Raw genomic sequence first — 25,480 nt, 5'->3', positions numbered from 1 at the left:
TATAATTTGCATTATTTGTTATAAGTTTAAATTTAATTCATTTTAAACCTTAATTCTGTTAGTAAACACTCTATCCATATATAATAATATCTGCCGAATATATTCTAATATAACGATTAACTAAATTGTTAATTAATAAATATTGTAAGTAGTATAGGTAATGTAATAATTCTTAATAAACTAGCTACTGTTACAATGTACTCTAGATGCTAATTGTTTTTTTAGTAATGTATTATAATATGATCTCATTTTATGTTACCTTACAAACAAAGTCTATTGTGATTAAAAGCACTTCTGAATGATCTCACGGGACCCCACGATACAGGCTTGCCTAGTGTGGGGACCGTTGTCAATACATTGTTTCAATTCGTACTTTACTGTAAAATTTCATACTTTGTATATTCATTCCGTGTAAGATCTTTTGTGTTAAATAAAATATTTTTTTTTTTTTCATTATCAATCAACCACTGATTGAATGAATGAATGAATGAAAGAATGAAAACACTATTGTTCTCCACATGCAGCAAAATCAATAAGATTCTATTTTCAAAAATACGTGCAATCTTAAAAAAACCAACAGCTAAACCTGAAAATTTCTAAGACAATGACTGCAATCAAATTAAAAAGCTGTGAGAACATATGGCTTGTAATATAATAGAAAGGCTTTCGGTTTAAATTATAGTCGACAGCATCATTCAACGGGCCTTTACGATGGTAATGTGCAATTATTTTAATTAACATCGCCGGGAATCGAACCCGACACGCTCCGGTGGCGGATCGACGATGCGTTTAAATATAGTTTACGATACGGGACCGAGTAACCATTTGTGACTATACTTCTGACTGAAATGTCGTAGATTAAATCATCGCATTGTATGAGAATGCGGCTTATGTGACGTACTCATTGGTATCGAGATATTAGGTTTTTTATTTCCATAGATTGACTATTACACAAGCGCAATGACAGAGTTTTTATCTGTAAAATTTGTTATATTTTGGATTCAAGTATGAGATACCCAGGAATAGTGTTTGTCCAGTTTTCGTTCATCTGATGGTAAGCGGAAACGAAATTTTGCGGTTTTCAGATAGAGTTTCGACTAACGTGAAAAATGATTCCTCGCAAGTCGACACAATTATGCCGGCCTAAAGACTATCGTTCCCTCGTACGCTACTAAAACTCCGTCGTATATCTTCGGACAATAGGTATCTTGAGATAAACTTTTTTTATAGGCAACAAAAAATATTTTTATGCATGTTACAGAATTATTTTATGATCCGCCGAATAAGATTAATACGACGAAATAAATGATACCTAATGTAAACAATTACTTCCGATAAGTTTCTCTTAGAAAGTGTCAAATGTTTAAGTTTAATTGTTTATTGTTTCAGGATTTCCGCAGAATTTTGTGAAAGACAACATGGCGGTGTTAAAACTTCTCCTGTGTTTGTGTTTCTTGCACGCGGCGTACGGCAAAGGTAAGCGATATTTGTATATTTGGTCAAACATGGGTTAATGTTTGATCAAACTGTTTTCATAGTAAAAAATATTCCATACAAAATGCCTTTTTCTTTGAATGTTTGTTCGAATAGTATGAAATGACACAACAGAAGCTATATAATATTAATTTATGTCAATCCTGATGCGTCTAGGTACGAGATAAACCGGTCTAAACGGACTGAGTCACGACGCTGTTGTCTATCCAATAGATATTTGAATCCAATTCTTAATCCTATAAATCACAAAAAGTTTCTTCTAAAGTATAAGTAATATTAAAACTAACCCCCTTATTCATAAGACGTTTCTTGTCTAAGGGCGGAGCATTGCTGTGATACTTGTTGCTCAGCTTTGTTTATCTGACAGCTTGCTGTTTGTTCAGCTTTGTTTATCTGACAGCCGACTAGATTCAAGTTGTATCTCAATTTTAGCCAATCACAATGGCCCTATGTCTACGCACTGCGAAGGCTGCCATGCCGTCAGCACTGAAAAACTGACTTGTTATCACAGCAATGCTCCGTCCTTAGATAAAAAACGTCTATGAATAAGGAGGTAAGAATTTAACTATAATGCACAATATCGCAACACAAACGTCATTAAAGTAAAGGCCATGAGAGTTCCACAAACGTTATAATTTTGCCTAAAGCAACAATGAGGATGACCGTAACTTCTGAAGAAAATGCTTAGTTAACTAACTCAGTGATTACACCAATTTCCGCACCAATGACTGCACCAATACTATTTAGAATCGCTTATGCACTTGTTTAAATATTTATTTGATCCAATATTTGAAACAATGTTTAATAGATCTGACAATGCCAAAGCAAACAGTTCTTAAAAGCAGAGTATGCATTTCCTAAATGACGAGACAAATTGTCGTAGTAGACTATAAACTTTAGTACTAGAGGGAGGTATACTACGTATCAAGTAGCGGAAACTCGCCACCCTCCAACACCCTACTACTAATAATAATTGATGACAAATATAATGTAACATCTGTATATTCATTAGGAAAAAAAATTGTAGTACCACCTAAAATGGCAAAATACGACTTTTCTAGATCGATTATTCAGATATGACATATAATATCTCATAACGCTCTATTATTCTGTTTACAAAACTCTACAAACCAAGACAAAATAGAGCAGCACGCTACTGCTTGGCTACATAAATGGCATAGACTAACTCCCTAATACAAGTAAATTAGTAACATTCAATTTACCAGAAAATATCCAACATACCAGATATTGCCTCGAGCGATAAAACCGCCAATTGTACCTCCTCCCTGCCTTTATTGTTTGTTATCTTAAGCACAGTGTTTTGGCTTTCGGTGTACAATAAAGCTTTTAAATAAATACCAATAATATTTTTCTAATACTTAATTTTTTTGTTAAAGATTCCACTTTATAGATCAACTACCGCCATACTTTTGTTGTCTGGACATGACTTTGAAATTATATCTATGAAGATTTAATTTAGTTAAAAAAAAATCATATTTACTAATTTTATATTCCACACATCAATTACTCGGCCACTAGGTCCCAAAATCTGTACCGTGAAATTTGATACACTCGGTACGGCATGAACCGTTTTAAATGGTCTATGCAATGGTCAGCTTTATTTAACTGACTGCGCACGCGATTCCAACGGTGCCGTTTGATGGATTTAGGGTAATAATGGGTTACGCTGAATTATTATAATTCCTGGCGTGAGAATTGAATCAATACATCAACTTTTCGCACGCATACTAATATTTGTAATAGCATAATAAGTTAGTTTCCTATGTTTAATTTTGTACATTATTTTATATGTAACAGAAAATAGTACGTAAAAATAATTATGTGAAATCAGAATCAGAACTAATTGAAAAATAAATCAGTTATGCATGTTTGAAATGATGTGAGTAAAACTGGTGGTGCCTGGTGGGGTTATCGGGGAAATCTTCTTCTTATGCAGCATTATAACCGGTGACTTTCAGTGACGTCACAGTTTGCTATTACTATTATTAGATAGCGACCCCTTCCAGTACAATGTTAGTGCTTTATGACTCCTGTATTATCGCGTGGAATTTGAAAATGCTCTTATATGAAATTAGCCCATATTTGGTTATACATAATCATTATGGTGAGAACAGTTTCCTGTGCAGTTTTTGGTGGCCTATGTGTAGGTATGGTCTGAAGTTACAACTGGATAGAATCGCACCAGGAGTCGTAGCCAAGATGCCTTTTTACAATCATTAACGCTAACGTGGTGTATGTAAATGACATATAGAAACAATACACTTTTCGTTAGGATATATTATTCCTATACATTTTTTTGTTTCCTATTTACGTTAACGATTGTAGAAAGGTATCTTCGCTACGGCTTCTCTTTTCAAAGAAAGAGAGTAGGAAAATTCTAAGTGAGCAGCTGGAATAACAAGTTTTATGTCAGGACTAATACTAAAGTTGAACCCTAAATACGTTTACAAACTTCTGTACGGAACATTAACTATTCATTTATTATTGATTAACTTCCACAACTGTTAGTTTTATACTCGTTGACAGCATTTGCGCATATTAAGAGTATCCGCAAAAAAAGCACTAACGTCGGCCGACCCGTCTGGTTCACCATCCGGTACTGTCTTCAAAACAGGCATGGATCTAACCGGTACATCGGTAATAAACTGATGGCAAATCTGATAGAGAAAGGCAAACATTATTTTATCTAAGATATTAAAAATAATGATTACAGTCATTTGACTGACCTTTATTTAAACAAGGTCTAATGTTACAGACACATAGAGAAAAGAAAACATAAGCTAAGCAAATCGCTAAATTAGATACAGAGAGCATTAGAAACACGTCGTAATACCACACTTGAATGAGTAGAGTCAGCACAAAAAATTATATTATAAATACTTTGTCTAGTCTAACAAACGTATGTTATTATTCCGTTGTTCTGTTTGAAATAAGGAACACTAAAAACAATAACCGCTACATTATGGATGTTATAAAACTGTCCGTGCATCAAATATGGCATCAAAAATGTACCGTCATCAGTGGTCCGTTACAATGAGTCAGTTCAAAACTGAATTGATTAATTATTGAGGCAAATGGCTGAATAAATCGAACTGTTGGAAACATGTTCTCGAAATTTGTTTATGTGTAAGAGAAATGATTGCGAATTCAAGGAATCAAAGTGACGCTAGTACGATGTGTATTAACTCATCCTGAAGGAGTCACTACGGTTAATAACGAACATCCATTGTAGTACGACTTCAATGAAATAGAGAAACAAGTAAGTATCTACCATGAAGAGAAAAAATATTCAACGCTCTGGACCACCTCCCTAAAAAAATTTCAAATACTCGACCCACGCCTCACAGTCGCCAATTGAAATATAACTATGAAACACTTTAACTCAAAACACATATAAGAAATCCCGAATACAAAAGCTTATTTAGGTACAGCAGAGCGTATTATAATAATAGTTAATACATTGAAAATGAACCCCTACTGGCTGTCTCGCATCTCGCATAACCACATTTATATTAAAGCGGATTTTTTCATCAAGAAAATCCTTTTCTAGGTTAACTCATATTTCACTCTATTTTAATAAATCTCCTCGACAACGCTTCAAATCCTCCTAAATCCTGACGTTGGGGCTTCTACACGTTTGGAAAAGTAAGGATATTTTTTGGTGTCTTAGTGGGCAAACGAGCTGACGCGATGGTCCGCCTGATGGTAAGCAGTATGCCGCCAAAGGGCTCTAACAATGCCACAGACATAGCAAAGACACTGCCTATTGAGAGTTGAGTACTCTTTTTAAACCTTGTTTAAAGAAGGAAACACCTAGGTGTTTCTATGCAAGAATTATAAATAAATCAGAAAATAATTTGTCTAATAAATCTCATAGTAGTACTTATAAAAATTTCGCAAAGCTATGCTTAGTTAAAACACAAATTTATTCGATCAGCTCTAAGTCAAAACCCGCCATCTTGCCTCTTAATATAGTTTAAACTAGGAGCCTAGCCGGTGATGTTTTTGACAGCTATTTTAGCAATTCTAAACCACCTCCTAACGCTAAAACAAGTTCATAAGTAAGACTGTGAGTGTATAACAGTGTATTGTTTAACAAAGGGATTAAACTATAATTGATTTTCTGAAGTTTACGCTTACATTTATAAGGTTGTACACTATAGTTCGGGTACTTTGTTTCTCTTTAAAGCTATAATATTAATTGATTAAATATATACCTGTTTAAAAAAAAGCCTTTTTATATACTGACTGATAACGGTAAAAAAGGTTACTTTACCAAATTAATAAAATTGAAGCGGCGATAGCCTAGTTGGTTGTGGAACGGACTGCCGAGACGAATGTCCGCAGGTTCAAATCCCAAGGGCACACACCTCTGATTTTTCTAATAAATTATGTGTGTATTCTTTGTGAATTATCGCTTGCTTTAACGGTGAAGGAAAACATCGTGAGGAAACCTGCATACCTGAGAAGTTCTCTATAGGAATTTCGAGGGTGTGTGAAGTCTACCAATCCGCACTAGGCCAGCGAGGTGGACTAAGGCCTAATCCCTCTCAGTAGTAGAGGAGGCCCGTGCTCAGCAGTGTACAAGTATATAATACAGGGCTGATATTATTATATTACCAAATTAATTTCTTTACAACATTACCGGCTAAAATCCCGGTTGAAGTTAAATTATGGTCATTCTACAGCACGTGACAGTTTCATAAGGTTTACGTGAGTACGCGCCAATGAAAATTTACCGAGAAACGAGCTTTAATTAAAAAGGTACACGTGTACTGAACGTGCCATATTGTTAAGTTGCTAATAAAGAAATTGTAAAGCCTTTTTTAACGCCAACGTTTTTAGGGCAAATTAATTGAAAAATTGGATTAAATTAGGTTTTATGGTATTTAGAATATTTATTTTTGCATCATGGTATCATCTTGTAATTAACGCTGAAAATGTTTCATCCATTATTTCAGTTGGCTACTAAATGATTATTCATTATCATGTTGTAATAGAAATAAAAAATATCTTAAACCCACCATTATCAACACCAAAAAGGTTAAGAAGTTCTTCACAAAAACTCGTTCTAAAACCACAAATTTATAGACGAATAGGTAATGCTTAATATGCTAGTGTGAATATCTGATTTGCATAACAACTAGTTAGCAACTTTCAATAATTACACACACAAACACGCCTTTTATCCAGAAAGGGTAGGTAGGAGCGCAACGAGTACACTAACTTTGCGCCATGCGTTTTCTGTCCCATGATGTGATAGGCAGCGAGCCTTCGCCATCATCATTATCATTATCATTATCATCATCATCATTATCATTATCATTATCATCATCATCATCATCATCATCAGCCGCAGGATATTCACTGCTAAACATGGGCCTCCCCCAAAGATTTCCAGATCGCTCTACGGGAAGCGATCCGCATCCAGCGACCTCCTACGACTTTTATAGCCTACGCCATATCGGGCACAAATTCCATTCTCGGGACTGATACTGACCCAATATCCCCCGACCCAGGGATTGAACCCGAGGCCTCAGCATTGCAATCGTACTGTGATACAGCTACGCTACCTTTGGCAGTTGAATAATAATTCTCTTTCCCTTTTTGCTTAGCTTTTTCTTATTTCGCAAGAAATATTTTAGAGAATTAGATTACATCAATTAGTAACATTGCTACATCACATACTTCATCTTCATTATTGTATCTTCTGAAGTGTGATATCATAATTATTCTTACTGTTATTGGCGAGACCTTATTCATTTAATTTGATATTTACTTGATTAATTATTATTTCATCATAAAAGTGAATGTCAGCACCAGTTTACAACATAGATTATATAATGCAATATTTATAAAAAAAAAATGTTTTTTGTGTAGAAATAAAAAATAATTGAAATCATATTGCTTCGTGGCAGAAAAAGGCGAAAGAGTAGATGAGTCATCAGACAGTGATGTTGGGAAGTCGCCGACGAATACCTACCAATAGATAACCAATAATACCAAAAGATTTGTGGTTGCTGAACTCAAAAGAGGAATACGTATTAGGAAAAGGGAAGAATTTATTAGGCTCCATCAATCTGACCGTGCAAAAAGCAGAAAAACTGTGATTTCACGACTGTTTTCTGTGACACAATTGAAGACGCTTTTTATCTAAAAATAGCCTAAATAATGTCTACTTCTCAATATATTTTTTATTCAAACACGAAAAAGTTACTTCTCTGCACTTGATAGGTATTTTTGCCTTTCATTTCACTACAGTATGAGATTTTGTTCACAATAGTAGATGTGTTTTCAAAAGGTGTTGAAGGGCGGCGGAATCCTCTATCGTGTAGTAACTTCCCTAATAGATACTAAGTGAAGAGAAACTCAAGAATTTATGTACTTATTTACCTCTTAAAAAATACAATTCCCCACCATAAAACTTAGAGATATAGCAAGTTAAACGTAAATAAACAAAATCCACCCATTTACCGTTAATAAACACCGGACGAATCTAAAAGTAGTGATTGACAAAAAACCATCGTGCAAAAAATCGATACCGGTTTTTGCCATCGATAGTATCGGTAAAAGTATGATTTAAAATAAACCGTAGATAATACGTTATTATTTTAATGATATGTAATCGTCTAAACTAGTTTTAAACGCATTCGAGATGGAGTTAAGGAAAAGTTTTTAAATGAAAGAATAACCGCGTTTTAAAATCTTGGTTTTGATTTTCTTTAATAGTGTTAGCACATATAGATTAATGTTCATACATATTACGTTTTAACAAAATGATTTTTATTTTTTATATTCTTTAATATTTTATTTCTTATACTCTTAATGTCATAATAAAGGTCATGTAATATAGATAGCTTATCGTGTAATTATGTTTTCTTTGATATGGACATAGCAAGGTACCCCATTGCACTTGATGGTAAACAATGTGGGGCCAGGTAGAGTGTTCAATAACATTAAATGATATGCCCTTGCCAGTAGGCACAATTATGCCGGCCTGTTTGAAATTGGGTCTACCCGGCCTGATCACAGAACGCGACACTTTAATGAGCTACGATGGCGGGCTTAACAAATTGTCTACGTTGGTCGCTACTTAGCTTATCCTACATGTCTGACCTGGGATTTAAACCTAAGAATTTGGATACGTTGCCGCTAAATCAAGAAAAGAACCGAGTAGACATACGGGTATATAATTTTTAATCTTTTTTTCTTAAAAGATGATTTCAATTAATATTTTATCGACAGTGTCTGCGTTTACAGTGACTGCCTCGGTGGCGTAGTTGTATTGCATGTCCGGTACAATAGCACTCTGAGGTCCTGGGTTCGAATCCCAGGTCGGGCAAAGTGATATTTGGGTTTTTCTGCTCAGTATCAGCCCGGAGTCTGGAATTTGTGCCCGATATGGCGTTAGGCTCGCCCCCTATCACATCATGGGACGGAACATACTTGGCGAAAAGTGGGTGCCCTAGTTGCGCCTCTGCATACCCCTTCGGGGATAAAATGCGTGATGTTATGTTATGTTATGTATGTCTGCGTTTAAAAGCACATTACTAGCAAAAGTGACAGACAACACAGGACGTGTTTTACAATTGGTTCTCTTATAAAGATTTAAAGACAGAGATTAAAAACAATTCAGAGATTTGAATCGTAGATAATGAAATTACATGACAAAAGTCTAACAGTCTATTTATTCAAAAACAGATTTTAACGGATTGACATCTTAATTAACTTAGAGAAAGGTAAATGGAGGCTGTTAATATTGCTTGAAGAGACTATCGTGACAATATTGGACTCCTTAAAAAAATACGTGTAATGGAAAGCTTTGTCACTTAAAATTATTTTGTTGCTATATAATACAAAAGCGATGGTGCAAAAAAGGAGATTAAGACTAAAGTTAGATATAATGAAGTCTACTCAATATAAACTGTAAAAAATAATAAAACAATTTCGTGAGCTGGCAACCCTATATGCTTATAGTGGGTATTGTCTCTCAATAAACTAAATGAATTCTCTAAAGAAATCATCGACCCCAGGTGAGTGTACTTGGAACAAAGAAGCGTTTAACATAGTGATAGATTGTTTTTTGTCCAATAAATTTTCTATTACAATACGGTCTTACTTCCATTGAAAATATCTATGGACGCTTCAATGAAGAATATTCTCTATGCAATTTGGAATAGGATTGGATGAAACGACCAATAGAACGATAAATGAGAACCATCACCAAAGTTCGATGATCATGCATTGATTTTAAATTTGGTATGTCTCTATATAGAAATATATTTCTATAATCTCAAAATTAGGTGTAAGCATCGATTGAATTCGTTGAGTCGTTTCAAGCTTAGAGTATCTTTATACCAACTCTCTGTGTGACATAAGTTTTGAGAGAAAACTTTGATATATATGTATGTACACAGGATAAGATTTTAATATATACATGTTCATGAAGTTCAAGATACTATTAGTAAAAACATGAGCTGGCAGATAGAAAAACAATTATGAGAACAAGGGAGAGGAAGAAAAGCTCAGAATTTTTGTCGGTTAATATTAATGTATGCCAGTAAGTCTTATAGAAATCTGTAGCTCTACTTATGTGTATTTAAAAAAGAACAGAAACTACAGCGTATATAGACATTGTGTAATCTATACGGAGGCGAACACACAATTTCTTAATAGCTCACCGACGCTAGGTGCTCACTTCATGACCACCGCGCTGGGTCGGTTATGAATTACATTTTTAAAATTAAAGCACTAGATGCCCTCTCAGGGAGCATTGATGCCATTGGCTGCTTACTTGACAGCTATGTGACAACAAAACTTACACCAATACTTTTGTACACATAAAAAATGTACTATCTCCGCTTTTGCCATAAGGTAAATGATAGATGTCTCTCTTATACTTAATAGTTATTCACGAGGTGTCCCGCTCCATCTGCAGATGCTGATATTTAGATAATAGGACCCAAAATTTAAGTTACGTATACCATGCCATTGACCCCGTGAAGGTGAGTGTACCAGAACAAAGATGAAGTCCAGTTTTTTGCGTAGATGTCCTAATCACACTAAACGATGTGGGCGCAGCGACTATATTGTTAATCATAACGGTTGTACATCTTAGTCAAATGTCAGTATACTTGATCTAGAAACTGAATTTTTGGATTCGTAATCTATGATCAAAAAGTAAGGTCTTTTTTCACAGAGAATTTGGCCTTTTATGAAGATGCAAGTCATATAGCGATCCTTATCACTAATTCTGATATCGGTTGCGAAAATAGACCAATTAGAATCAACATTATTTGAAATAGTTTCAGAGTTGATAATTAATTTGATACTTTTTTTGTTAGTCTTGATAAGATCGATTGAAAACAGGAATCCTTTATTGATTACACAATAAAAGAGTACATAAAAGATATTTGGCGTGCCATTGCGTACAATGTTCGCATTGTCGTCAAACATAGCGACAAAAAACAATAAAGAATAAAAATACTCGTAGATATTTTCGTCCCAACCTTTTAAAATCTTAATATCAAGTCTACCGGTCAATTCGAAACATGCAACAAACGTTGTCATTCTGAGTGTAACCTCGTTACGAATGTATTGAGAATATTAAGTAAGATATTTGCATGTGCTGTGGATTAGTTGATTGTCATCAGGCAGACCTCCTTACATAGTTCGGAATGGGTGAAATCGGTTGTAACCTGCATGTTTTAAAGAATAATTTAAAAGGATTTTGGCGTATTTCTAACTAAACCGACTACCTACCGCTAAATTATGTATAAAAATAAAGTACATTATATGATTATACTAGCTTTTTTTTTAAACAATAATAAGTTAAATCTTTTGTGAAAAAGTTGATGTATCTGTAAAATATGCCTAAATTATTCTCTAACATAAATCTCTATTCGCCAAGTAATCTCATTAAAGTAGGCTCACCCGTTTTGAAAAAAAAATCATATTTCTTGCTCATAGAAAGCCCAAAAATGGAATCTTATCCGAACACAACAGAATCAGATACAACCTTAACTCATGTCTGCTTAAAGGATCCTACATTTGCTTAAACAATTTGTATTTGTCATTCCGTGCAAAGATCACCTTGCAAAATTATGACGTCATTCACGTAGGAGCCGTTCTGCGTGGGATTACTATCACAAAACATCCATCACGCAATTTGATACCTTAGTGATATAGTTTAACAAATTATTTTCGCTTGCAAATGAGAAATTTGCTTACCTGTTTTGTCATAATACACAAACAAGAGATATTTCATCTTAGTCTTTTCCTAATAAGAGTCGTTATTGCTCAATTACTTTTTGCATAGTATTGGTTTCGATGCACGGTAGCGTCAATCAATTATACAATTTAGCGTATGGCAATAAAGTTGATTTTTATTTGAATATGTTCCAAGCCTTCCAACCTACGTCGAAGCCTGAAGGCTGTTGTGTAGGTTTGAAAATAATTGTTTTTAGGACAACTTATTAGCGTTATAATGAATCATGTATTTTATTTCGTTAGTCTTTTTTTCGTGCAATTCATGGCCCCTGGCTAAAGGAATAAGAAATCGACATCATTATGGGATAAAAGGAACATTCCCTTACAACCGAAATTAATGGAAAATATTTTAATGTTACGAGAAATGCTCTAATATGAAAATACCTTACGTTGTTACATATACATATTTAGAAAACAATAAGGCTTTTAATGTTGTTTTTGTATGTATGTATTTTTATTAGATTTCTACTATTCTAGAAGATTAAATATAGATTAAGATTAAATGTATTATACTATAGCAAATTTCTTAAGATTAAATATTAATTAATAATTAATTAAGATTAAATATATTATACTATAGCAAATTTCTCGCATTTCCTTTAAACTACTAAAGGTGGGCCGGAGTTCAAACTACGGTACCCCGAGTAAATTACTAAAAGTGTTGAGAAAAAGAAAAGATTATCGAGCAGTTTAGTAATTGATTTACTTGGGTTAACACACTTTACCGTTGGAGTAACACGTACTCTTTATTTATTTATTAGCTTTTACTCGCGGCTTCATCCGCATGAGGGAGTTTTCCAGGATAAAAGTCCCGCTATATATTTCCGGGATAAAAAGTACTTACTTCCCAGAGTCTTAAACTATCTACATACCAAATTTCACAATAATCCATTTAGTAGATTTTGAGAAAATCGATAACATACAGACAGACAGAAAAGGGAACTTTGTCTTATAATACGTATAGATTTTCTAAGTCCGAATAATCATTTTTCATTAATGCCTCCCTTCCAACTCTTCCCTATATTTCTATTTGATTTCGTTGCGGGATACAGACAGGTTAGTGTTTCCTGAGACCCGCCGAGCTTCACCGCTCGGTGTCATAAAATGCGTGCTACAGCTGATTCTGACTTACAAGAGTTATAGTGGTGTGTGTGGACTGGAAAATCTCTAATACCTGCCTTGTTAGTGCATGATTTTAAAAAGGAAAAAAATGGAAACTCGGTGAAACTTTTTTCTCACAAACCTTCTAATACATACCTTTCCACATTGTCTGTATGTAATTTCTCTTTGTTTCCACGCAATAATTAGTACACATAACCCTACGCTGCACCGTGAAGTTAATTCATTAAGATAATGACTCGAGTCCAGTGTAACGGCGTAAATCTGAACCGCTTTGTCCGAAGCCATAGGAGCGTGTCGCGTAAAACATTAAACATTATCTTGTTTTTACATGTAACTGAGATTTTTGAATGTGGTTTTAGTAGTATAACATAACCTTATACGTTTACATCATGACATAATATCTTTGCTTTTGTTAAATAATATATGTGTTTTTGTTTCCCGTGTGCATATTGTTTCAGGAATAAACTCATTTCTTTCTATATCATGCTTTTTTATAAGTCGGTAAACGATAGCATGACATAACCTTACGTGTTCGTTTACATCATGACGTAATATCTTTGTATCTTTGCTTTTGTTAAATAATATATATGTTCTTATTTCCCATGTTCATAACTGCTCCAGGAACAAACTTATTTCTTTCTATATCATGTTTTTTATCATATAAGTCGGTAAACGAATAATTGGTCACGTGATGTTTAGTAATTTTGTATTACTTGTAAATGCCCACAACACCATAACTATAACCTATGCGCTGGCTTAAAACATATGGAACTGAAAATTGGAAAGGAACCCGCCGATCCCCAATCCATACTTCATTTCCCCCTTTCTTCCATTTTCTTTCATGCTCGAAATATATTTTATGCCATTCCACAAGGCACAAATGTAGATTAACAATTACTTTTACTTTGTAATGCAACGATAATAACTATTCAACACTTCAGACGGTATAGTATAGTAGTCTTCTTCACAGCGCAGTCATATTACCTATCTGTTCACAACCTCTTTTCAAAACATTATCAATTGAGAAACATTTACTTACTTATGCAGTTAAATAACAGCATAATCCGTAGCATCAGTCCCTATATAATAAATGTACTGCAGTTTAAAAAAATAAGCTACTACTGATCTCTTAAAGCGGCATGTGTGAGATGTTAAATTACTACAATTATCATAAAATCGAGTCAATTTAGTGTGAAGGAATAATCATGACGCAATAAAAGAACACTCGGTAAATCTAGTCGTTAAAATGTATGAGAATCGTTGGGTATTAACTTTTATTTTATTACTAATAGCTTTTGATGCGAGAAAGCCGTCGTTCGTTGTCCAATGCAGGTATATTTTTAAGTAGTTTTAGATTCGATTTATGGCTGATTGGAGTAACACCTTGGATTTGGCAATATTATAACAATAAAGATCAGTTGTTATGCGGACTTGTCTTTAATACATATGAGTATAGTAAAAGGTATCCTACTATATGAAAATATGTGCAAGGTTCTGGCATAATGTTCAGTCAAACGAACCACCATATACAGTAGCAGCAACACCCAGGAATTCATAATTTAAGCTACATTTCATTAATAACACCTAAGACAAAATGTACATTTTCATAATAAAGCTATAATCTCCTTCAAACTGGAAGTGTACTTTCACTCCAGTTATCGCTTAGTAGTAAAACGGCACTCCAGAAGGAATATGGTTTGAAAGACCTGAGAATACTCTGTATTAAATAATACTAGCGGCTGTTCGCGACTTCGCCCGCATAAAAGTATTTTTTCCGGGATTAAAGTCCCGCGATATATTTTCCCGTGATAAGTAACCTATGTCCTTTCCAAGGTCTCAAACTCACTTAATACATTCATCGAATTCTATAGTTTTAAAGTTTATATCGTTCAGATAGTCGCGGCAGAGGGCTTTGTATTATAATATGCATATAATATAAATATAGTATACTCTGTATTATATACTTTCCCACTGCTAAATATAAAACTTCTACGACTTAGAGAGGTTAGGACTCGTTATCCTAACTACCCCTACTAGTCTTCGACCTATAATAGCCCGTGGATTGGTAGGCCTGTTCGGGGACTATAGTAAGTTCAGAGAGCTCTATGATAGTAATATGAACATTAAATACTGGCTTGCGTTTCGATAACTTGCTTACTACCCTAAAAGGATTTGCAGTAAAATGAGTGGACGTTTGCAATATGACCTAGATTACACAATTTTACCAGACAGATGTGTTTTGCAACATTTATACTCGAACTTTCGGGCCGTATACAGTATCGGGTGATCGATATACTTTTAGTATTCAAATGTCAGTGTACTGTAGAAAAAATCTTTCTGAAGTATGATACATGATGATTATTGTACACTAGCTTTTGCCCGCGGCTCCACCCGCGTTATAAAGTGTTTCAGGCTAAAGTTTTCCGTTATAAAAGTAATAGTTTCCCGGGAGCCTATGTTCTTCCCAGGGTCTCAAACTGTCTCCATACCAAATTTCATCTTAATACGTTGGGTAGTTTTTGAGTTTAACACGTTCAGGCAGACAGATGCAGTGGAGGACTTTGTTTTATAATATATTTTTTAGAACTTTTTAAGAGGAACAATCCCGTCATACATCATTGTTGCATAACTCTAACCGTTTCCGCAGCGCACGCAACGGAAGCTCTCAAAACTAATAAATTGTCCCCGTTTTTGCAACATGTTTCATTACTGCTCCGCTCCTATTGGTCATAGCGTGATGATATATAGCCTATAGCACTCCACGAATAAAGGGCTATCCAACGCAAAAAGAATTTTTCAGTTTGGACTGGTAGTTCCTGAGATTGGCCGTTACTGCTCCGCTCCTATTGGGTATAGCGTGATGATATATAGCCTATAGCACTCCACGAACAAAGGGCTATCCAATGCAAAAAAAAAATTTCAGTTTAGACCTGTAGTTCCTGAGATTAGCCATTGCTGCTCCGCTCCTATTGGGTATAGCGTGATGATATGTAGCCTATAGCACTCCACGAACAAAGGGCTATCCAACGCAAAAAGAATTTTTCAGTTTGGACCGGTAGTTCCTGAGATTAGCCATTACTGCTCCGCTCCTATTGGGTATAGCGTGATGATATATAGCCTATTGTACTCCACGAACAAAGGGCTATCCAACGCAAAAATATTTTTTCAGTTTGGACCGGTAGTTTCTAAGATTAGCCATTACTGCTCCGCTCCTATTGGGTATAGCGTGATGATATATAGCCTATAGCACTCCACGAACAAAGGGCTATTCAACGCAAAAAGAATTTTTCAGTTTGGACCGGTAGTTCCTGAGATTAGCGCGTTCAAACAAACAAACAAACAAACAAACTCTTCAGCTTTATATAATAGTATAGTATAGATAATTCAGTCCAGTTATTATGATTTGCACAGGCGGTGTAGTTTTATTGCGTCCACGGCACGATACTGCTCTAACGTTCCGGGTTCAAGTCTCGGGTTGGGCAATTTGATATTAGATTTTTCTGCTCAGTATCAGCCCGGAGTCTAGACTCGGTATTAAGGTAGGCCAATCATATTATGAGACGGAATACATTTAGCGAAAGTGGGTGCCTTGGTTGCATCTCTGTCTATCCCTTCGGGGATGTAGGGGTAATTATGGGTTATTATTTTTTCAACGCTCCATACTCTAACAGACTCCATTCAATTTGTTATCAACTACAGTAAAGCCTCTGGTTGTTTCTTTTTAAGCAGAAATTTACAGTGTACACAAATAAAACATAATTAAAAATAACTACGAATATCGCCTATGGGTATTTCAATAAATATCAAATTAACAATCCTGTAGAGCCAAATAAACGTAGATAAGTAAAATAAATAAACTTTTTTTGCGCACTCAAATGGCTGAAAAATGCTAATCCTCGCTTTTTATTCGTAAGCGCTGTGCGTGCGTATGAGTACTTAATTAGAATACAATAATAATAAAAATAGAACATCCAGTGAATATTTTCTAACTTTTTTATTCCTAGAATAAACAGGTTCTTTTAAGAGCAGGAGCGTATTTCGAACACAAATGCGGCGCCCATAATCCAGCTCATATTGCCTTTCATGTATCCATAATAATTTGAACTTTCATCTATATTACTAGCCTTCATAGTCACATTCGCGTTAATATAAGGTAAAAAAGGACAACAACAACTCAGATTGATCTTTGTTTTTAAGCTTTAACATCTCGTTTCACTGACGGAGTACTGCTCTATAGTACGCGTAGGAAAACAGTAGTTTGTCCATTAACATACCTTGATTCCAGCCCTGACATACAATTTATTCAATCGCAGTGAAAAGATACCCTTCGGCTTAATAAAGTGCCTATCCGTTTTTATCTACCCCCGAGGATATGCCGTATTGAAGCATTGTTAAGAAGTTTTTTTTACGTCTGCACCAGTTAGCCTGATGAAATAAAGTAGTCAGGGGATAAATCTTCTTTATTTTATTTAAGAGAAATTAGTTTTTGGTCGTGATGGATACAAGTGTTTCGAATTTCACGAAATTTAATGGAAGATAAAAACTTCTTATCTTGTAAGACGATGTATACAAGATTTTGTATTAAAAGTGTTTATGAGCCATGAAGATAATTCTCAGATTACCCAGGTCCTTTTTTATGGCCACGGCAAAATTATTGACACAATTATGCCGGCTCAAAATGATCCCAATGCACCAGATGGTAATTGGAGTAGGGTCCAAATAGTGTCCACTGAGGAGAGATATGTACAGCCAGTCGTCACAATTATGCCGGCCTATTTAAACCCGAGAAAATTATCTATGCTTATTTTGTAGTGTAAGTTATTAATATTTAATTAGATAGCGTTAGTGTCGATGTACAACGCTGTAAAGTTTTAATAATAACGAAGTTGTGAGCAGAAGCTAATTTAAATATTAAAGTCAGTCTGGATAAAAAAAGATGAAGTAATCTGGATTTAAATAAAATAATGTTCTACGCCGTTGAATCACTTAAAATATCCAGTTTCTGCAAAAACTGCAAAAGTAACCATTGTATGGCAGAGGTAATTATCAAAAAAGATGGCCGTAAATGTAACTCGCATCTTGAATTTGTTAATATGTACCAAACAACTTCTACGAATGTATTATAATAAATATTGCTATTACGTAAAGATAATTGCCTTGATTACAGACTGCGGACTGCTTAAGGTATATTACATCAACAGAGAATTATGTCTCAAATTACAGTTAAAATGGCCGGGCTTAGCGTTAGTAAAACATAGATTAGGAATAACGAGTACTTTCATCTTTTTGTGGGATTTGCGTTTGTACCCTCTATTTAAATCTTAGTATGTATTATTTTATTTATTTATTATTTTTCTCTTTAAAACTACTATTACATTATACCCTAGTACAGTAGCGACACAATACATTTTTTTTGTCGCACAATCCTACTTATATTATAAAGGTTAAAGTTTGTGAGTGTATGTTTGTAACTTTTTCACGTTCAAACGGCTGGACCAATTTTGATGAAATTTCGATAGCGTTAGCTGTTGTATGGTAGTAGGTATATTCATGGTCGTAGCTAGGAAAGGAGGTTAAAGTGAGCGGTGTCCATCCCCAAAAAAACTTGTAATCTGGAGTGTTGCAGACCTTTACGTGGGATGCGGCGACCTTTTATGTTTTTTTTCTCCCGCCAGCTGCTCTCCAAGAGAAAATCTATACATAGATTTCTAGTTCTCATACATACCCAAAAAAGTCTAGAATTTTCTTACGTCATTGACATAAGTTGACTTCTGTAATTTGGTAATCTTGAATGTATTTTTATTACTTCTTCGTAGGTGGTATAATTAATTAGGATCACATATCGAGATTATCCAATAACTTTGAAGACGAGCATAGAAATTACAATTAATAAGCATTAGGCCGGGCATTGTTTTATTTACACCAAGTTTGGTGAAGTACTCGTGACGAAAATGTTAATATTAGTTTTAAGAATAGGGGACCGGCCTATGCTTGATTTTGTACATTATTCTATATGTAATGGTTAATAATACGAAAAAGAAACGCAGCTGCGAAAACTGCATAAAAATTGGTTAAAAAATGAGCGAGTAATTCATATTTAAAATATTGTAACGTGCAGAAGTGGGCGCGATGTGGGGATATCGCTTCATCTCTTTCTTTCGCACGCGTCTTAATTCCCGATGACCTCACATGTGGGTATTTCGTCTCTTTTCTGTTTCTTGTTAGTTACCCCTTCCACCGAAATTCAAAGACTTATAACTTGTTGATTTTTAACCGGATTTTAATAATTCCTTCTGTTATAATTTATATTATGTAAATATTTGATAATAGTAAAGAACAAAAATGAGTCCGGTACCCTATTAAGGTTTGACCACACTATGTGATTCGAATGATGACAATAATAAGATCCAAACAATATACCTACACCATTGATATCCACAAATAATTAAGAACACTTAAGAGCATGTCTATAATTAAGAAACTAAAAAACCTCATTCTTACGTATGTTATTTTCTGTAATGCAATGTACAGTATAGGCTATAATTACCTATCCTAAACAAAGACTCTTTTTTATATTGCTATGAATGACGAGACGATCTTGCCGTTCGCCTGATGGTAAGTGATACGACCGCCCATAACCAGTAGAAACACCATCTATCACCTACAATTACAAAGAATTGTTTCGTATTTCTATTGCGCTCGCCATCCTGAGATGTGAGATGTTAAGTCTCATTATGTCCAATAGTTACACTGGCTACAATGTTCTTCACACTGGAACACAACAGTGACTAAACACTGCTGCTTGGCGGCAAAATTAGACATTGCGGTGGTATCTACCCAGGCGGACTCTCACATATGAGAGACCTACCACCAGTAAACGCAGTAAACTTACGCCGATAGATGGCGGTAAACCAATCCAGCTGTTTGCCTGACTACTATTACACGTCTGACACGGGTGTTAGTCGCAGATCACAAAAAATGACGTGTATGTTCAACAAACCCACGGCGTCACCAAACTTGCACGTCATTGTGAGACCACACCTGAAACGAACACGCAGTATGCGCTACCAACAAGAATAGGTAATCTATATCTATACACATAATACACATTAATAAATGTATGTGCATCTGTGGACTCAAAAACGTCTGGAGCACTTTAATTATTTTTAGGTATTCTTCAGATTAGGCTAACAGGAGATCCTGTGAAATTTGGTAGCGATTGTATCACCTTCTAGCTATACATAATTCATAATAAGTGCCGCCCGTGCGAAGCCGAGGTAGGTCTTTAGAATTATTATAAATCCTTTCATCTTGTGTATCGCCGTCCTCCTTTGATAAGGCAATACTAAAGTTAACGTCAAAGTCATAAAATATACGTTTGATCAAAATGAAATGAGTGTCAGAAACTCAGAACGTCAGAAAGGTGAAATGCTTAATGCCACAATGAATGCTGATGTCAAATATCTCACCCTACGTTTCGAATAACAGATAAATTTAAGACATATAAGCATTTCACGTGATTTTATGAACAAATGTTCTGTATTCCGAATAATATTACATTCAAATACCTAACGGCGTCAGTTATATTCCCTAAGCTAACAAATGGTGTTTTTTCCTATTTAATTTAAAACCTCCGGAACTCAAAACAACAACAGAAACCCCCCACGTTTTTATTCCGACCAGAAGAAAGGTTAAAGGGCTTTGTCGAAGCTTTCCTTTGTCATTGACGAAGGCCATAACCGGTGGGAAATGGCGACGTATTTAAATTTCAAATGGAGTTCGTTGGAAGCGTGTTGATTAATAATGCCCGTGACCACGCGTTACACTGTGGTGGGTGATAAGCGGCAGCGGGAGCGGAAGCAGGTAATTTTTTTTGGCTGTTGACGGTTCGATTGATCTGGAAAAAAAAACATATATAATGTACCCAATGGAACTTTCACTTGCTAATGACTAACACCATGAAGGCTGCCAAATCTTCGAAATTCGGCGGAAAATAATAATATAAATAAGCACGATAAAATACATAGTAAGTTAGCATATATAGTTTTATTTCAATGTTTAACATTCGCGTAAACATAAGAAATCATTATACAAAATTACAAAACACGAGTAATTTGTATATTGTTGTTCAATTACGTACATTCTATGCCACTAATATTACAAAATACATATATATGAAAATATCATCAGATATAAGTAACAGCTCGTAAAACTACCACAAAATTACACCTTATTCTATCGTAATAGACATCAAACATAGATTAGCTAATACAATACTACGTACTGACGTCAATGCTCGATATATTAACCACCAATGAATTACTAAATTATATTTAAAAACTACGCTAACTATACAAACAATAAAAAATAGCCAGTTAAGCCTCTAACGTAAACCACTAATCAATTTAACGCTCCAATGAACAAACATTTCATTAAGCCTTTGAGAGGATTAAATTAAATTTCGATTTACTTTAATAGTCTTTATAACATAAGCAATTTGTATTTAAAGGAAACCACAACATAACAATCTTCGTATTTATCGAGGAAATATTAAGGTATATGCTTTCTAATGTTTGTAAGTTGTTCTGTAACAACATTTATATTCAAATTTCTGCTCTTATAAATAAATAACTTCGTTATTTTCGAGTAATATACTTTATATTTAATGAGTTTGATTATTTTTCCAAGAAAATATTTTCACTGACGAAGTCGCGACTAAAATTAATATTTTTTTTATTTATTCGAGATATCAAACAATAGTACATTCTAAATTATACATATAATATGTTGATATGTTTAAATGTACTACCCACAACACAGATTAATAATAAATATATCATTAGATAGCGTTTGAAATTGTATTTTTGCTTTATCTAGCAAAGCGACGATAGCCTTTTTGGTAGTGGAACAGACTGTCGAGACAAATGCCCGCAGGTCCAAAACCCAAGGGCGCACATCTCTGACTTTGCTAAAGTTGTATGTGTTGTTAGCTTACTTTAACGGTGAAGGAAAACATCATGAGAAAACCTACATATACGAGAAGTTCATTAGGAATTTCGAGGGTGTGTGAAGTCTACCAATACGCGCTAGGCTAGGGTGGTGGACTAAGGCCTTATCCCTCTCAGTAGTAGAGGAGGCCCGTGCCCAGTAGTAGGACAGTATACGAGTATAATACAGGGCTGTTGTTTATCTAGTAACGAGTTACGATACGGACGCTCTTCACGGATTTGACAAAAATCGCTATGACTACACAACATGTCCCCTTCCCAAACCGTATGTGCGTAGACAGTAATTATAACACGTAGTTTGTCGTGACAATCACGATATTATTCGTAACTTGAATTAATTTTCACAATCCCTTTGTGTTAACGGTTACTAATTTTCTACGAATTCCCTTTGATTCCAGTGAACTAATTTGATTCGTTTGTATTAGAATGTACGGTATTATGAATTGATAAATTGGTAATGATAAATAAGGAAATTAGTTAGCCACTTACTAAAAATAGTTGATAAAATGTAGCCTATAGCATTCAGGAGTAATGTAGCTTCCTATTAGTGAAAGAATTTTCAAAATCGATTCAGTAATTCCAGAGTTTAGTCCGTCCAAACATTTCCTCACCAAAAGCACAGATTACAAGAAAGAAAATAAACAATATTTAAATAATGTAGTGGCGGTCACTCGCGATGCAAGATAGTACTCGCTTTATCAGAACAAGGTGACTTCAATCGCGACGTAGGCCGTAGGCACACCATACGTGTACTTACTTATAGCCATTTACCTTAAGTTAGTGTTTCATCGCTCTGCATTAGAAACCCTTGAGATATATAAGTACTTGGTAAAAAATAAAAATTGCAAGTGCACAAAAATGTTTCATTATGTTTCGTTCAAGTCATGGAATGAAGCGATTGTTCATTTCTACTAATTGAGTTTACGTTGGGATCTTATTCTATACGCCTCACGTTATTCTCACAGTGCATAACAAACACGTAACGCAGCGCGTCGCGTTTAGGACAATGGAAATCATCCATTTGTGTAGACGACTTTTAAATGTTCAATATTTTACGTAACCTTGGCTTACCGCGTTAGGTTTATGTTTTTAGAAAAAATCAGTTGCCTGTGTCCTGTTTTAGATGAAATTGGATGAAATATGGAACAAAGAATTCAGATGACCTCAGCCATGCATTAACATGTAGTTATTTTCTTTTTAATATTGGTTTTTCTGCTCAATATCAGTCCGGAGTCTGGAATTAGTTCCCTATAGGTGGTTAGGCTCGTCTCCTATCTTTCCTATCACATCATCGGACGAAATATACATGGCAAAGACTGGGTGACCTGGTTACACCTCTGCCCTTCGTGGATAATCGTTTCATGGTAAACTTTAAACTCCAAACATATACACAGACTACAGAGTGACTACATACAGACAGAGCTAAAACTACACCTAATATTTAGCCATTTTGCTACACTTAATTATTATGTCCTAAATCTAGACACACGTTCCGAAGATATTAAAACAATGGCGAACTTTCATCGCTAACGCTTTAAAACAATGCAGGTTGTTCTCAGAAAGCGCACGGTCATTAGAGGATATTTTACGCGTTCCCGGCTTGTGCGCATGCGTCGCCGCTAATTATGCCGCTACAATAAGATTCCAGGAGTTCACAGTGTTAACATTCACTTCGATTACTTGTGGAACTCGAAAGTATATCGAGATTAGATGCCTTAGATGATATTCAAGAGCAAATGTAACCACTTAAAATTAAATGAATGAATTAATGCCTCCTAGCCAAATTTCGGCCACGGAGGCCAATTTCAACGGAGCTCAGCCAGGTACGCAGGATATATTATAGTGCACAAGTGTGTGTGCAATACACAGGTGCACTCTCTGTTCCTTCACTCTCATAGTTCGGTGAGACGGCAATCTGACATGACCGGAGAGAGACCAGGCGCAAGACCAACGGCTTTAAATAGGCTCTTCATTAACACCAATTCAAAAAATAACGAAACTGCGTCCGCGGGTAATAAAAAAATCTTGGGCGACTCTTGCAAGTTACTTTTTATTCGTTACCATTGTAGTAAATGGAGTATTAAAATAATTACTGCCAGCGAAATTGCAACCTACACATCCATCAATGTTAGATTGAAAATTGTTCCCTAGAATTGCAGTCAGGACATTGAAATTGAAAACACGGGCAATGTTAAATCAAAGTTCCTATTGGTTACTTCGCATGGCAGGATTAGGTTAGAGAAATACACTATTAAATTTCTAATACGAAATTCTATTTCTAATGACGTATTACTCGATATTACTAGTATTGGATTGAGAGCGTTGGTATTAAATTCTGTTATTGCATCACGTATCACGGAACGTATAGACTCAGCATTTCTATTGTGATTAAATAAAATTGTACCTGTTGCAAGTTTGTAAATGCTGTAGTAAACATTAAAGAGGATAGTTAGTTCTATACCAGACATTCAGGACCAAATTTGTGCTCCAAAAGTTATTACCAATTCGTAGTATCGTTGTCTAATTTGTAATGTCAGTGTGTCAAGATTTCACAACTATATCTAAGGACGATATTAATACAAATATAACATACATATTTATTAAATATGCACATTAAAAACGTGAAAATCACGATATGAAAAAAATATGAAGTATTTTACATCGCGGTTCCGCTCGAATGCATTCTCCCCAGATATAAAATTTTATTTAAAATTACCGCGTTAAAGTGTTCTATAATCCAGGTTTTTTTATGTACATTTAATTAAAATCCATAGAGTAATCTCTGCCTTCCATCTAACATCCAAACATTCCCACAATTTCTCATTATAGTTAAAACAAAAAACCTGTCGAAACATGTTTATCCGATACAAAAATAATCCCAAAAGAATTAAGTACAAATCTTTATTATCACTTAGAACTGACACGAGGATTATTTAAATTGCTTAATATCTTCAGTGGTAGTGGACCGGCAAAATAATCCTTTATACAGAACTTTATATAAATTATGCAATTATGTTTCACTTCGTGCGTAATAAAAATGAATAAAAACAACCGCGCTATATCGAGAAGATACGTTGATCTCAATAATTATTCATCCATAACTAAATAGCATTTAAATTACGGTATTTAACGTTAATTGACAGGTAAATAACACATTTATAGTGTACAAGTGACGGTGAACGACTTCGCTTGAAACTTTAATTATTTAAAAATTGATTCGATTATTTACGTTATCGTTATTGAATATTGACTTAAAACTAGAAGTTCCGAAGATTAATAAAACAGGATAGCGTTTTATATATAAAAAAATCTTTATGGTAAATTTAACTTTTATCTTATTAGACCTAACATTTTTGTGATTGAACAAATTTGACAATATTTGTAGATATAGACAATGTAATAATGAAGAAGTTACCTTCATTTAACTTTATTTGCAAGGTTATCCTTGTACGCAGTTTTCTATGGATATGTGAGCAAACTGTCTTACAAAAAAATTATCTTACAAACACTTTATTCCCACGAGAAAAATCATCAACAACTCATCCGCGCAGACGAAGTTGCATACA

At 34.7% G+C, this 25,480-nt stretch overlaps 1 protein-coding gene across 1 annotated transcript in view; it reads left to right on the top strand.

Annotated features, from left to right (window-relative positions):
• The window catches only part of LOC115456444, a 69,169-nt gene that overhangs the window by 13,461 nt on the left and 30,228 nt on the right, over positions 1-25,480 (top strand). The window contains exon 2 of the mRNA XM_030185525.2: positions 1,390-1,476. Within this exon, the coding sequence (XP_030041385.1) occupies positions 1,419-1,476 (58 nt within the window). The 5' untranslated portion in view covers positions 1,390-1,418. The remainder of the gene's footprint in view (positions 1-1,389; positions 1,477-25,480) is intronic.

The sequence above is a fragment of the Manduca sexta genome, chromosome 18 (assembly GCF_014839805.1).
Source record: "Manduca sexta isolate Smith_Timp_Sample1 chromosome 18, JHU_Msex_v1.0, whole genome shotgun sequence".
NCBI classification, from domain to species: domain Eukaryota; kingdom Metazoa; phylum Arthropoda; class Insecta; order Lepidoptera; family Sphingidae; genus Manduca; species Manduca sexta.
The sequence above is the reverse complement of the archived record's forward strand: the minus strand, read 5'-3'. Positions and strand labels throughout refer to the sequence as shown.